We start from the raw sequence: 15,648 nt of genomic DNA, 5'->3' as shown, positions 1-15,648 counted from the left end.
CCTGCTGATGACATAAATTAGTCGTATGCCCTATTTGCTCATATTTGGCACTCTTTCTAGTAGTCCTTCACTTCAATCGTATGTGCAACACTGATCTCCAAGAATTCAAATTTTTTTTTTCCCCTGAACAATTCAGAATATAGCCATTTATCACCTAAATGACTTTTGAAGGTGCTTTTCACTACTGTTCAGTGCAAGAATAGCTGTAGGCTTCCTTAATTAGTACATCAGGAGGTAGGAGTCTCATAGAAGTTGGAAGCTACTTTTTTTTCTCTTACATTTCTGAGGAAATCTTGCCATCCTAGGGCTCTGGGCACCTGTTCCATAAATTAATGCACAAAGATAAATAACTACCTCTAGATGGTTGCTTCAGCCCACTTGTCCTCAGCACCTTAAGAGCGAGGTTTGGAGGAAGAAGAAAGAAAGAAAAAAAAAAGGGAGGGGGGAAAGGTTGTACCAAGCCCAGCAGATAACACACATACGTTCTTGTAATGCAAAGAGAAGTGAGATCTAAAGCCAAGTACTCCCAAATGAGAATGCCCTGCAGCAGAAACCCTTCTTCATATTGAGGGAACTCTAGCTAAGCAGCTCTGCTGCTTCCACGGAGAGTAAAGAGAGAAAAAAAATAAAAAAGGGAGAGAGGGAGAACAGTTAACATTTCAGAAAATCAACCTATTTACAGACCAGCAGTGTAAAAACACATTTATTACAGCCAGTGTTTCAAGGAGAATACTGGATGTAATGAGACACTGGTGAAAATCCAAAGGGAGCTATAAAACAGCTTATGAGAAACACACTGTCTTAGAAAAAACAGAATACTAGGATTGGACATAGTTATCTGCAGAGTCTTTTAGGATGTTTCTGCTGTCAGACTGTTTGCTCATTTTTCCACTGGATCAGAGCTCAGCTTTGACAATGACATTACACGCATATCAGTTAACCTCCCTTCTGGAGGGGGAAAAAATTAAGAAATAAAAAAATTACTAAGTTTCCTGCAGAGGAACTACAGCCATGAGTGAGAATAATTTGTTTCACAATTCACTTACGCTGTCACAGAGTCTTCCGAACGATTCCCACAGGATTCAAGTCTTCATGCAGTGCTTCCATGTCTTCATCGAATGAGCTGGGCATTTACTTCACGGTGTCACTTTCATGCTACAAAAACACACATCTGACAGAGTTTCAGCCCTCTCGTTAGAAACTACCTTCTTTAGAAAGAAAGGGGAAACAAAATCATGCATGTACATGCACCATGTACAAGCCCAAGGAGAAAAGAGCTTGAGTCCTACTTCCCCAGAAGCATTTCAGGTCAGAGAAGCTTTATATCCTGGTAAATAAATCTGGCCAGCTATGAAGAGATGTAAAGATGACTCAGACCTCCCAACAGTGGTGGTAACACCACTCAAGACTATTTTACATTAAAAAAAACAAACAACAAAGGACTTTCAGGAACAGGAATGGTGAGGAACAATTTAAGGTTGGTATGTATGTCTCCACTGTTCCCCTGTACCAATCTGAGTTGAAGGCCACATGCTAATCCATGGACCTCTTTCTGTGGAGCCCGAACTCCACACTGGACAGAAGACTTGGATGCTCCAAACTCGGCAAGGACAATACTGACCCTTAAGATTAGAGAGAAGGGTATAGAGAATAGCTTTCCCATCACCTCCTTCCTTTCTTTTGTCAGTGGAAGGCTTGAAAGCTCCACATACACAAACCTCTAGCATAGAAATGAAGCCCAGTTGAAGTGGGCATCACTTCATCATCGATACACTGAGAAAGCATTAATATTTATCCTTTCCTATTTTTAAACGTTCTCCTGGCTGCTCTTTCCAGCACTCTTTCATTAAAAGCTGGTTAGGATATGTAAAAGGAACACCCCAACATCCAGCTCCTAGTGATCAAAATCTCCAGTCATGGACAAGTGCCACATTGCCCCAGGCCCTGCATACCCAGAATAGCAAGTGAGAGCACAAACAAGCGCAGACAGAAGGGGACAAGAGTACTGACAGACTTTTTTTAAACTTTATGTAGGACTCAGTATGTTTTACAAGAGACAAATGTTATGATCATGTAGTAAATTGTGAATTTTGACTTTAAGACTAAGTCAAAAAGAAGTAATAAGAGGAGAAAGAATAAAGAAAGCAGTTGTGTAAAGATATAAAGGAACTTTTCAACTCCAAAACAATTAAATAAAGGACATAAAATCAGTATTGTGTGACTACATAGTATAACAAAACTAAATTGTGTTATACAACTCACAGATAGGAGATCAAAAGTAAATGTAAATAGATGTTTACATTGTTTTCAAAACTTAATACCTGAATGGCAAGCAATATTTATCTGTAGCAGGCTGGCCACCTGTTACTACCTTAGAAGCACTTTATCAACATCTACTTCTTTACTCAGTTAAAAAACGTGTACATGTATATACATACATATTTCAATAATGATCCACAGACATTTCCTTCTCCATGTTATTGTTTTTGCTACATTCAATGTTAATAATTTCATCTAAGTGTTTTAAGAGGCAGCTGTTCAAAGTACATGATTTTTTTGAGGTAGGTTTCTTGATGTCTTCTTCATTCCCGACTTGCACAGGGTCAATATGGCCAAGTAAGGGCAGTCAGCCATTGCAGAAACTTGGGTCGCACTGCCAAGTGCCAATGGTGGAACCTTCAAGGGATGACCACTCCGCCTGCCACTCCACAGTGCAACCTGGTTATTTCCAGATGCTTCACCACTTCCTTGCACTCAGTATCAGTTAACCAAAGAACTTCAACTCTTAATTTATCACCAATTTCTTACTTTTAATTTAGTAAAATGCTGCAAGAACAATTTAGGAGCCCCTGACAATTCTCGGTGGCAAAGCTGAGAGAACTGTAGGAAGAGATGAGAATAGCTACTTTGCCTTCCCTTCACATCTTCAGCTTTGAAGTGGAACAATCTGCAAGGACAGATTGTGATACCATAATCCTGGGGAAAATACAAGCTACAGATGTGCTACGTAAATCCATCAGTCACAGAAGCAGGCACAGGTACTCCTCAAGCCTGAAGCCCTGACAACACAGTCACGGCTGGAAGTACCACGAGATTCCCTTCCCATCTTTTCTTAACACACCTTGTAAGTGGAAACAACAATGGCCTTTTGCCATCATCGTACTCTAAGACTGAAAAACCACAGTTACTGCACTGTAGGCTTTCAGTGAAATTATTTCATTCTCCATATTTTCTAAATCACATCAAATAAAAAACAGTAACAGGCAAATTATTATTAACATTATCAAGTATGTTAAACCCTATTCTGTAATATAAAAGCACGAGAGTGTTGGCTTGGTATCAATGACAATTCAGCAACAAAAATGCCGGGTCTAAACACACCCACATTTTATTTTATAAGGAAGACAAGAAACAGCGGCCACAGCCTTAACATGCACCATCTACACACTTGGGAAACAATCTGTAAGAAAAGGAAGGAAACGTTGCTTTCTCTAGCCATGATGACAGATTTCATTTATCCCTTCTGATGCCATGAACGCATTGAAGGATCAAAGTGACACAAGTGAACACTTTTACACATTAGTTCTCCAGGACACGATTCATCAGAACCTTGTGGTCTGCTGTAGAGCCTGAATACAGCATTATGCTCCAGATTCAGCAGAGATGGTTTTTGATAAAGCAATTTAAAAAAAATGAGATTTGCACACTGAGTAAATTACAGATAAGACACATCCTACATACGATTAAAGTGCTCCAGTATGTGAAAGTGTTAAGATATATAATAAAACCTGAACAGTGTTCAGATGTGAAGGCTGTCCAGAAAATTTTGCAGTTATTTCTGCATCGACCACATGACTCAAGATGCTCTGAAAAAGCAGAGATGCTGCATGCATGAGAACTAAAAGCAGCACTGCTATCAAAGTCGTATTTATCCCATATAGTTAGTAGAATTATGACCAGTAACATAAAACTATGAAAATTTAAAGCTGACTTCAAAACCCACTGTTTAATCTCTAGAAGTAAAATTCCTTTAGCATGGTAGAAATCTGAAAAAAGCAACTTCCATAGTCACAGCCTTTCTTACTGAGCAACTCGATCAGATGAAAAATGCAAGAGGTCACATGAGCCACAAAATTTCACATGCATAGCACAGTAAAACAGATCATCTTACATTCTGTCCCTTTCCAGGTCTGTTCCCTGTGTACACAGATACCCGCCTCGGGGGGTGCGTTACCTACAGACAAGTGCTCACCACTGCAACAATCACTTCCAAAATTCAGCATTTAAATGATGTACCAAATGCAAGAAGAGACATCCGCCCCCGCCCCGAGCGTGCCTTGACCATGTGATGCACTCAGTTTAGCAATATTTACTGCTAAATTTTATCTCTGTACGTGAAAGACAGGGTGCTTTTGCCTTTAAAAATTTAGTAGGCAACTAAACTGAACATTATACACAGTAAGCATCTTAGTATTTTATTTGTTGCATCTTTATACAGATTAAGCTTCATTGATATTTAATTCACTGCAGTATTCTGCTGATGTAGCAACAAAAGATTACATTATAAACAAAGAACAAAACTTTGACTTAAATTCTTTTTATATATATGTAATTTTTCCAGTTGACAAAGAGCATCACAACTACTGAAAAAAAGGAAATAAGCAAGTAAGCTAAGGCAATTTTTTTTTTAATCTCCAGTTGATAGTTTTCCTGTATTTATCATAAATATTGGAAGCTAAACTCCAGCAACTAAAACCAAACGTATTTATAATTTCCTAGCAACCAGGATTCAAATAATGCAGAAAACATACAACAACAACAAAGTTTCACCTAAGTTGAGGTCCATGATCTGTTGACACTATGCATGTTAAAATTCCATAAGGTCATGGAGAGTAAGGAATTTCAAAATAACCTGCTAAGCGTTACTTACAATGGCACTTTTGTAACTCAGGTCTGGGATTTTAGAACTGCTAAGATACTGAAAAACAACACACTGCAGCATGTCTACACTAACCACATAAAAAGACAAGTTACTCCATAAAGAGTCACTGAGATGCTCAACCAAAAATAATATACATTTGAATCTTTATCAAGATAGATTTTACTGTAAAAATGCTCACATTAAAAAATATAGTTATTATTGTTTGGATTTTCATTAAAACTAGGAGGGACTATATGAGCCAAAGTACGAGGAATTTGTATATAATGACATGCTTCCCCACTTTATAGCACTAATAAAAATAAGAATAGAGAAAGCTCTATTATAAATCTATAATATCAACAGTAAAATTTTCTGCTGTCTTTTAAAAACTTTACTAGGTGGGTATATGTGCATGCAAGTCCGTGCACATGTGCCTGTGTACATAAACACGAAAAATACTGACGTGTATATATTACACATCCACAAATACACGCTCCTGCATGTAACACTTCTATAATGCAAACAGTACGCAGGGACTCTTCCATGTGACAATGAAATGCCACATGCCACGTTTTCTTATTAATCCTTTTTGTGTTTTATCCAGTAAGTGTAATAATACTTCCATATTTAGCCAAATATAGGTGTTAAGATTCTTAAAAATAATTATGTGATCTAGCCATAACATCACACACGAAGTAAGCGATCCTGGAAATACTTCTGATGGCAAGTTCAACAGGAAAGTTCATCATGGAATGGAACGTAAATTACTCTAGAAATCAGGACGCAAAGATAGTTAAACATTATGGCAAACAACTTGGAATTTGTATAAAGTTTAAAACATTATTCACGTTACAAAGACTGGAGATATTTTATAGATAGAACTTTTAAATATGGATATGAACGGCATTTATTTTTAAGCTTACTTCTATTAGAAATAGACTCGTTTCCTGTACACGTGATGCTTTGTCTATACCATATACAGTAGAAAAATAAATTCTTTAGCAACCTAGAAACAGTTTATAAAACTCTTGAAGTTTCATTTTCTTTGCTAGACATGCTAAGATAAGACTTACAACTATAAATAAAAGCTATATAGACAACAGGTGAAGTAGAACAAGTTAAGAATGCTACAATTTACAGGACAGACTTTATTGTACTATTAATTCCTGTGTGCTTTGCAATAGGAATAGGGTTGACTTTTCTTTTTTGTTTGTTTTCTTAGAAAAGATAATTACTTGCAAGAATATAACACAATATCAAGATAATTTATAATATACATGTACTTCAAACAGCAGCTGGGTTTATGGCATCGTAGTAATCTAGAATGATAATCCAAGTCATAATTAGAAGTACAATACCTAGGACATAAGTGGAAAAGGCAATTTTTATTTTGGGAAAAAGGAGCAAATCAAACTCTTAAAAGCCTTAATTCTCAAAATCATCTATTTACTATAATACATACAAGACGATCTTAAATCTTGTTATAAGAGAAGATTACAACAGTGACCATCATAAAGCTTTCTTTTTAAACTACACAAAACATTCTAGCAGCTGAATGAGCCAAAACTGTTTTCTTCTTTGCAGACCTAAAACGGTATATTTTGAGCACGAAAGGAAAAAAAAGCTGCTATGAAAAGTCTCACAGGTAGTGTTTATCTATGGTCTCCCCTTTGCTACAATTTGTAATCTTCTAAATTTTTTAGAACTAACAAAATATTTAACCAAAAGACTTGTTTAAATTAAGCAGCATTCTTTTACAGCAAAATCAGTACCAATGTAAAAGTAAAACAAACGGGGGGAAAAAAAAAGATAATTTAAAAATGTGGTGGAACAAAAATATCAGTCATTTGATTTTTAGTACAGCATACCACAGGAAAAAAATATGAATACAAGTTTATGCGATTTTTATATATACACACTCCAAAGAGGTTAATTGTCAGTACCCAAAGTATTTATTGCTATGTATTAGCAATGCATTTTTGTATATCTTTAAAGGGTCACATAAAAATAGATTTAAAGAATAGATTAATTGAAGTCCTAGATTAAAACATTGTTTGGTTTAGAGAATTTTACTACAACAAAATTAATGTTTATGTATGAAAAGTTATATAACCTTATATGAAAATGTCATGAACTATTTTCTAAACACTACATGTATTCCCAAGTGGGAAAAATTAAAATATCTAAAATATATTAGATTAAGTTTACAAGACCATCAATGATCTTTTAAAACATGCAGCTGTTTACAGAATTAACAGTTTTACAAAATGTTTAGTTCAGTAATGGAACATAGAGAAATAAGTAGGCAACATCAAAATTTTTGTACAGTATTTGAAACTCACTTTTACAACAAGCATGTCCTTGGTATTGTGCTGTAAGAAATAATAAGCAAGTTCACCCACCCTTAACAAACTGTCCACAGGTTTACTTACAAGTAAAGATGGATGGTGAGGGATTGTAAAACTCTCAACAGTGCATTTTGCATTCTTCCATGAACCATCCTAAGCATACCGTCATGTAAGTAGCCAGGAGCTTGCAAAACAAACCATAGCTGGGCTTTCGTTGTTTACACAGAACGCTTGAATGTGAATAAATTGCCAAAAATAGCATGTTAAATAACAAAAACAGCCATAAAGCAGGCTGTAAGCACTGAATGTTTCATAAATGTAATCTTTTAAATCATTAAATTTCTATAGAAAAATTTTATTCACAATATATTGTGACAAACTGTCACAGGAATGATATAGTGATTGCAATAAGTATCATGCAGCAGCAGCTTTGTACTTTATAGCTATTTTTGCTTTTAAAAATTAAACCTCTCCAGTCATGCTTATCACATAGTTTTCATCTGCAGTGTGTACAAATGAGGAACACAGTACGGGATAGAACAAAAAGATGTCCAATCAGCTGGATGGGAATTATTTTTCATAAATATGAAGTACATTACTGTATCCTGAAACATGCACGTCTATAGCTCATCTTTACTGTCCAGTGCCAGGCTGCCTGCAATCACCTTCTACTTATATAATACCAAGAGGGTCTGCTGGTAATTGTGACTGTATCAGCTGAGGCTGCAGTGGTGGTGGTAACTGCAGAGGAACCATTGGTTCCACCATCTGCACTGCGTTGGAGGGTGGTGGCTGAGATGCCACTGGGTTCGGTGCTTCTACAATCTCTCCATTGTAGAAGAAAAACTGACACTGTTGAATGAAGGTCTCTATAACCGACTGGTGGATTTTGGTGGTAGAAAGAAACTCTCTGTTTTCAAAATCAGGTCTCATCAAAGTAGGCCAGAAACAAATCGATAAGTTATCAGCAGTCATAAAGTTGGTTTTATATTGCTGACTAACCCTGAAATGAGAACAACATGCACAGAATGAATTAAACCCAGTATGAAACCAACTACAAGTATTTTCATAGCTCTCTAACTGTAAGCATTATTGTTAAACAATTTTAAGATTTCTATTACTTTCCTCCAGCTATCCATTAAAATAACCTTTTTTTTTTTCTTTAACAGATTAGGCAGAAGAAAATTTAGAAGGCATGACTTTTCCAGATTTGGATAGCTAAGAGATCTGATTAAGCTTTTAATCAAGAAAGAAATTAAAAATCCACTGGTATTTTGAAGTTACAAAAATAAAAAAAATCTAATTTTCTATCCTATGTACAGGGCTTCATAAAATTAAAATTTTGTCCATTAAAATATCTAGAAGAAAAATGATAGAAATGGCTTCTTACTGTAGGACACTTAGATATTAGCTGACATCTATGACACTCAAAAGAAAAAGGCATCACATGTTAAAAATAAACACAAGCCCCCCCCCCAAAAACAGGTGTTGATTAAAGCACATCTCTGCAGGCTTTTTCACACCAGCTAGCAACAGAATTTAGCCAGACTGTAAAGAACACGATTGGTGAAATTTCACTACTATCACCACACAGTAGTTGTTTTATTTTTCCATTGTAAGGTAAAGGTTTCCAACTGGGTTTCTCTTCCTAGAAGCTTCCTGCTTTAAAGCAGGGGCTGAAACAGGTTCTTGACTTATGATCTGAATTCGTCATTACAACACTACCACAAGAAAAAACCAAACAGCAAACCCAACAAACCATCCTGCTACTGAATTTAGCATCTACAATTAAATTCCTCCTCAGAAAAAAAAAAAAAAAAAAAACACATTGCTTTTCAGAGAAAAAGCTAGAAAAAGCCAGACTTTTTTGCCTTCTAAAAAACACTCCACATTGTAAAGTAGCATCATTTTTATCTAGACTCATCTGGGAACATGCAATGCCTATACTACAGCAGACAGCACAGGTAACTAAGCTGCAATTGTCCTACAGAAATAGACAGAAAAAAAAAACTTCAGCAACTTGTCAGTTATGATTTTGATGATTAGCAACAGCAGACTGCATGAATTTCTGACAGCTGGCTGCAGTCCATAGATTCAAAAACTGTGAAAGTCATAGTAAACATTAGAATTAATGGTATAAGAAAATATTTTCACTCATTTACAATGCATGTATAGTGGTAACTATGAAGGCTATACTTCCATTTTAGCATTCACATTACTTATTCCAAATAGTGTGAAGGTACACAAATATTGCCCCAATCTGTTTTGAAAAAGTTTGGCCACAAGGATATATGGATACTATTTCTGAGTGACACTAATATTCATAATCTCCTTCCTGAATTACATTTTAACTTCCATTTAAGGATTAAAGAACCCAAAAATATAAATGCAAGCTTGCATTTTGTTTAGCATTTTTATTCAAGAGTTTCCTTCCTATACCGAATTCTTCTGTGTTTAAATTCCTCCTAGACTATACTCTAGAGTAGAACAGTAAGTGAAAATTGCCAAGAACAGAATAAAATTTAAGTGTAAGACACTGTGACAAGACAATGAATCTGTCAGAGTTTTGAATCAGCACTGTCTGCACCTTTTCCCTAAAACAAGTACAAGGAAAAAGACCAAAAGGGATTTCAAATTCAATAATGGTGTTTCATTAGACAAACTACAACAAGGCAAGTTATAAAACCAGGGAAAAATTGCACCTGCCATGTAATAAAACTGAAAGAAAAGCCAGACCTATTTTGCAGAAACTGTCTTTTCCTGTAATTTTTGCTTTCAATTCTAAGAAACTTTCAAGGGGCTTCCTTCAGTTTCATGGTCTGAAATATATATCCTGTGACACCCTTAAGTACTTCTACGATTTGGTTGCATGTTTGGTGTTCTCATGCACCTTTTTCCTCCCTTGTAATGACTTCACTTCTTGCTGTCTCTCATACTATTTCTTAAATCTACACTGATCTATCTAGTTGTAGACTGCTGCTGCTGCTCTGGACTCAAGTGAAGTTTCATTCCTCCCTTGTTCGCTCTCCCTCACCACCAGTATTCTGGCATCAGACCACAGGATGGCCACAGGGTGTCTCAGATCAGATAGCGTATTGTATAGAAAACAAAATTTCCCCTGTCTTTGTTTTCCATGAGAACATGCTGCAGCTGCATAATCACTAGATCCAACAAATGAAGCTGTGGGAAACTATGGCTAGAAGTGAGAAAAGGAGAAGAGCACTGCACCTCATTCCTGGTTGTGGCTTACATTAAACATAATCAACAATCAATTTTATTCTCTTCTGTGTGTCAACTTAACCTCTGTCCTTTCAACCAGTATGCCACCTCCTAGCAAACTTCAGAATCTTCTTCAAAGTGATTAGCAAATGTCTATTCACCTTTTATGTTCACTTGAAATGAAAAATGAAGAGGCTGCTCCTCTTGATCCTGCCACCCCCCTCCTTCACTGCAAACTCTTCACGATCTTCAGGCTGTAAAACCACTCTATGATCAGCCTTTAAAAGCTGTACACCTATGTCCTTCCAGACTTCAGAAGCATATTATGCTATATTAGCCCTTATGTATAAAGGAGTAATGATCAAAAGAGCAAATATAAAACACAACCAGTATCAAGAGAGCCAACATCACTTCAACACTGCCTTGTTTCAACTCCATCTTTGAAACTCACTTCTACTCACAGTTAATGAACTGCAATTAGATTGCTAGTATGCTCTGAAAAGTGCTTATCACACTAAAGAAAAATTTATCTCACTGTTGCCATTTATTACATTCTCATGGTTACTGGCCTCTCTATTTGATAGCAAACTTGTCTGGATAATACTTGTATTTTTTGTTTCAATAACCAAGTCCTATGCTTGTGGACGTGTCCAAATAGTATCAATCACCAACCACCATTAACTATACAACAATACCACCTTTCCTACTCTAATGGCATGTGATGTAAAAATAAAGCATTTAAAACATCAGGTTGTGATAAGAACTCTTCCATCACATAGAAGAGCGTTTTACCTCATTTAATGAACGATTCATTTGATGAACAATATTTCTGTTTCAATGATGTACTAACAGTAATTTACTGCAAATGAATCTCTTAAAAATAAACTGTAAAGAATTTAGTTACAAGTCCCCTTTAAGATCCTGTATCCACCCATACCTACCTCTCTATATATACATGCATTTGCTTATGCTCAAGTGGTTTTATTGTTGAAGGGAATGCAACTACCTGACACTGCAAACAAGATGAAAAATGACAGCCTTTCTTCCTTCAGAAACGATTACTTTGCTACTAGCACCCACAATGTGTATTAGTCATCATTAAAAGAGAGCAGACTGGACAGCAAAGGCCAGTGTACATCACTTACATTCTCCAGTAAGTTCTGTGCTTTATGTATTTCATTTGTCTATAGATGTGCAGGCATTAGAACCCATTCAGGCTTTTTTTTTTTTAAATTACATTTAGCTTTTATTTGCAGCAGTTCAGGTACCTGACACTGTGAATTCAGCTGTGCTATGTAAATAGGTGACCAGCTGAAGACCTGACAATTCAGAGACTGCCACTCCTCGACAAGAATACCAAATCCATTAAGAACATTTCAGGTAACTAATAACTGTGCAAGTTTGAGATGTCCTGTTTTACTTTAGATACATGTAAGGACATCTTGCAATTCTGTAATATACAAATGCATATAATAATTATATCCATTGATGTAATTTTATATTTTAGGGTTGAATTCATATTTGGCAAGACTGCAATGGAAAAATGGAAAAACTTGATACAGCTTTAACAAGTCATAGATGTGATGGAGGTGCCTAAATTCTAACATGTCTTGTATGTTCAGTGAAAAGAGAAGACCCTTTCCAACCTGGAGCAGACCAACTACACTCTCTCTGTTGACTCAATATAAAAGGTCTCACTTCTGTCCCCATATGCTCGGTTATATCACTACAAATACCTGCAAAACCACACAGAGTAGTCTGAAACAATTAACAACTTAAACATCATGAAAAGCTTAGTGTATACACACAAAACTGTCTGCCTGAAAAGCAGCACTGCAGAGAATGACCTGGAAGTCCTGGAGGACATCAAATTGAACATGAGCCAGCAATGTGCCTGTGTGGCAAAGAATGCCAACAGCATCCAGGTTGCATTGGGATTGCTGCCAGCAATGTCTAGAGAGAGGATGTTTCCCCTCTGCTCAGCACCGTGAAAGCCGCATCTGGACTACAGGGTCCAGCTCTGGCTCTCCAGCACAACAGACACATGGACGTACTGGAGCAAGTCCAATGAAGAAACTCAAAGGCCAAAGATCTCTGAAATGAGGAAAGGCTGACAAAGATGGGACTGTTTAGCCTGGAAAAGCTCAGGGGAAGTCTTAACATTGGTTTTAAATATCGGATACAAGAGTGTAGAAATTAATTAAGACTCTACTGAGTGGTGTCCAGCAATAGGACAAAAAGCAACAAGCACAAACAAATGCAAGAAATTCTGGCCAAATTTAAAAAAAAAAAAAACAAAAAAACACACACACTTTTTTCCTGTGAGAGTGACTGAGCACAAGCACTGGTTATCCAGCAAGTCTGTGGCATCTCCTTCCTTGGAGATACTGAAAACCTGACAGGACATGGTTCTATGCAGTCTGTTCTAGTTGACTCTGACAAAAACAATGGGGTCAGACTAAAACTCTGAAGGTCGCTTCCAACCGCAACAATTCTGCAATTGTGTCTAAGAATACAGAAAAAAAAAAAAAAAATCACAAGCTAATCTTAAGTGAGAGTTCAGTGGATAACCAAGTATTTTGTTTAAAAAAAAAAAGTTATTTTAGCTTTGGCAATCTTTGTTTTTAATAATGTAGTTAATCTCATTTGGTGATTTCAGAGAATAATCACATTTTAGCTAAAGAGACATGAGTAAGGTCGCCTTTTCTTCCTGTTTTTTATGACTGACTATTGTACACCTGTGCACATAAAGGGTAAGATTATGAGGTAGTATACAACTACTAATATCATATGATTTTAGTAAACATTATTTCTGGAGAGAAAATCATTAGATTTCCATGCAAGAGGCAAGATTTAGGAAGCAAGTATAATCAATTTACTGTTACTTAGAGCTTTGTTCTACGTTTTAATTATTCAGCAGGGAGTTTGGGTGCTACATTTTAGATTCTGACTGAAGCTAGCCCTGCTTTAAGGGGTAAGGCTAGGAATGGGTTTAGGACAAATGACTTTCAGGTCCTTTAAAACCTGTATTAGTCTATAACTTTAATAGCTAGTTTCAAAAGAAGAGGAAATAAAAAGGAGGTAAGAGAAAAAAAAGAAAAGAGGAAAAAAAGGAAGAGATCTTTAACTGTGGTGCAGTTATTATCCCAAACTTTTTTGTTATGTACACCAGTCTTAAAACTTTATAGTAGTAATGATGTCATATACTTATATATCAATACAATCTGAATATACAAACCGTTTCTAATCAGCTTCTAACTCCTAGTTTCACTTTTTACATTTATACTAGCAGATGAGCAATGCAGCACAAAATTTTCAATTCTAGTAGTCAATTAATTGTTAAAAGTTTAAAAATAAAAAATTTAGTAGAAAAATACTAAACCTGTTTAGATGCGTTATTACATATTTGAAGACATCATAGTTCACTGGGTGGAATTTCTTCACAATTTCTTTTAACTCGTGTAGCCGTTCTGTCTTATCCATGATTTCTATAGAAATAAGTGACATTTTCTGACACATCTACAAAGACATTCTGAGTAAAGTGTTGCTAAGTCTTTTTCCTCATAAAATGGTACAGATATCATACCCACAGATAAATAGTGAAAAAATATGATAAAATTGCATGGAATAACTTCTTTATTATAGAAGTGACTACCTAAACAAAAATATTTTCCAGTATTTGAGCATAACTGTCTATGTTTAAGAGCAAAGAGTCACTTGATCAGCTCGTTGGCTTGTAGAATCATAACTAACAACATGACAGGTAATTTTTTTGTTAGATTTTCCCCTCCTTGCCAAATATTATGACTCAGATATATCTCTAAGATTTATCTGGACTGAAGTTTCACAAAGATTTGGGGGAAGGAAGACATTCACATGAACTTAGAATATCTTAAACTTACCAGTTATTCAAATAATTAAAAAAAATATGAATGAGCCTGGTGCAGCTATTTTAAATACACTGTTTAAAGGAGAACAGGGATTTTCACATGCCCACGGGACATTATGCTTCAGAGAGGAAAGAAGCAACATGTAAGAAAGGACTATGGAGTAAAATAACGAGTAAAACTAAAAAGAAAACAAAACTAAAGCTACTACTGTTGCTGCTAAAACACTTGTGGAAAATACTGAAGTACTGTGGAACCATACATTCTGCAGAATAGACTTCTATTCCCTGCTGCTTTTGTGTCCCAAAAAGGGCAGCAAAGCTGAAGGGTCTAGAGAAGTCGTCTTATGGGGAATGACTGAGTGAACTGAGGTTGTTTAGCATGCAGAAAAGAAGGCTCAGGGGAGACCTTATCACTCTCTACAACTACCTGAAAGGAGGTCGTAAGGAGTTGGGTGCTGGTCTCTTCTTCCAAGTAACATGCCAATAGGAGAAGAGGAAATGGCCTCAAGTTGCACGAAAATAGGTTTAAATTAGATATTACAAAAGATTTCTTCCCTGAAACGGTCGTCAAACATTGGAACAGGCTGCCCAGGGAAGTGGTTGTGCCACCATCCATAGAGTGATTTAAAAGACCTGCAGATGTGGCACTTAAGGACATTATTGGTGACTTAGCAGCATTAGATGAACAGTTGACCTCCATGATCTTAAAGGTCTTTTCCAGCCTAAACGATTGCAAGATTCTACGACTCATGCCATAAAAAACAAATACAAGCTCATTTCTATTACTTGACTGCACTGCTAAAACTGAAATTTGATGTACCCTAGTACCATGGAAATAACATCAAATATGTTCTAATATATCCCAAATAGATAATTAAAAGCAGAAAATGTGCAGCAGAAATACCAGAAATAGGTATCTACATGTACTGTCCAAACCCACAAAATCTCTCATGGATCGTATATTAAGCGAGCCCAGGCACAAGTGTTAGGTTTACACTCATACACTAGTACTTTCGTGTTTTGCACAAAAAAAGCATTAAGAACACTGTATATCACAGTTGTATCCTGCAAAAATGCATAGCAGTCTTTTTCTGAGTTTGCTGCTAATACAAGAGAGATACTCTTTAAAAGAAGGGAACACTTTTGTCATTCCACTTTGAAGTGTATGAAAAAATGTTTGCAAGCAAACAAAATCAAGCATTTCATCTTATGAGGACTTCAAAAATAACGTGAAGCAAAACTAAAAGAGAATTACTGTAATATTCCATAGA

The 15,648-nt window shown here is 36.0% G+C and overlaps 1 protein-coding gene across 1 annotated transcript in view; it reads right to left on the bottom strand.

The window, feature by feature from the left end:
• Positions 1-5,829: 5,829 nt before the first annotated feature.
• Positions 5,830-15,648, bottom strand: part of ARHGAP5 (Rho GTPase activating protein 5) — a 37,525-nt gene continuing 27,706 nt past the window's right edge. Inside the window, exons 5-6 of the mRNA XM_008936380.1 lie at positions 13,871-13,976; positions 5,830-8,272 (exon numbers count right to left, since the gene is read on the bottom strand). Of these exons, the coding sequence (XP_008934628.1) occupies positions 7,942-8,272; positions 13,871-13,976 (437 nt within the window). The 3' untranslated portion in view covers positions 5,830-7,941. The remainder of the gene's footprint in view (positions 8,273-13,870; positions 13,977-15,648) is intronic.

This window comes from Merops nubicus, unplaced genomic scaffold, assembly GCF_000691845.1.
Source record: "Merops nubicus isolate BGI_N331 unplaced genomic scaffold, ASM69184v1 scaffold1300, whole genome shotgun sequence".
Classification (NCBI taxonomy): domain Eukaryota; kingdom Metazoa; phylum Chordata; class Aves; order Coraciiformes; family Meropidae; genus Merops; species Merops nubicus.
The sequence above is the reverse complement of the archived record's forward strand: the minus strand, read 5'-3'. Positions and strand labels throughout refer to the sequence as shown.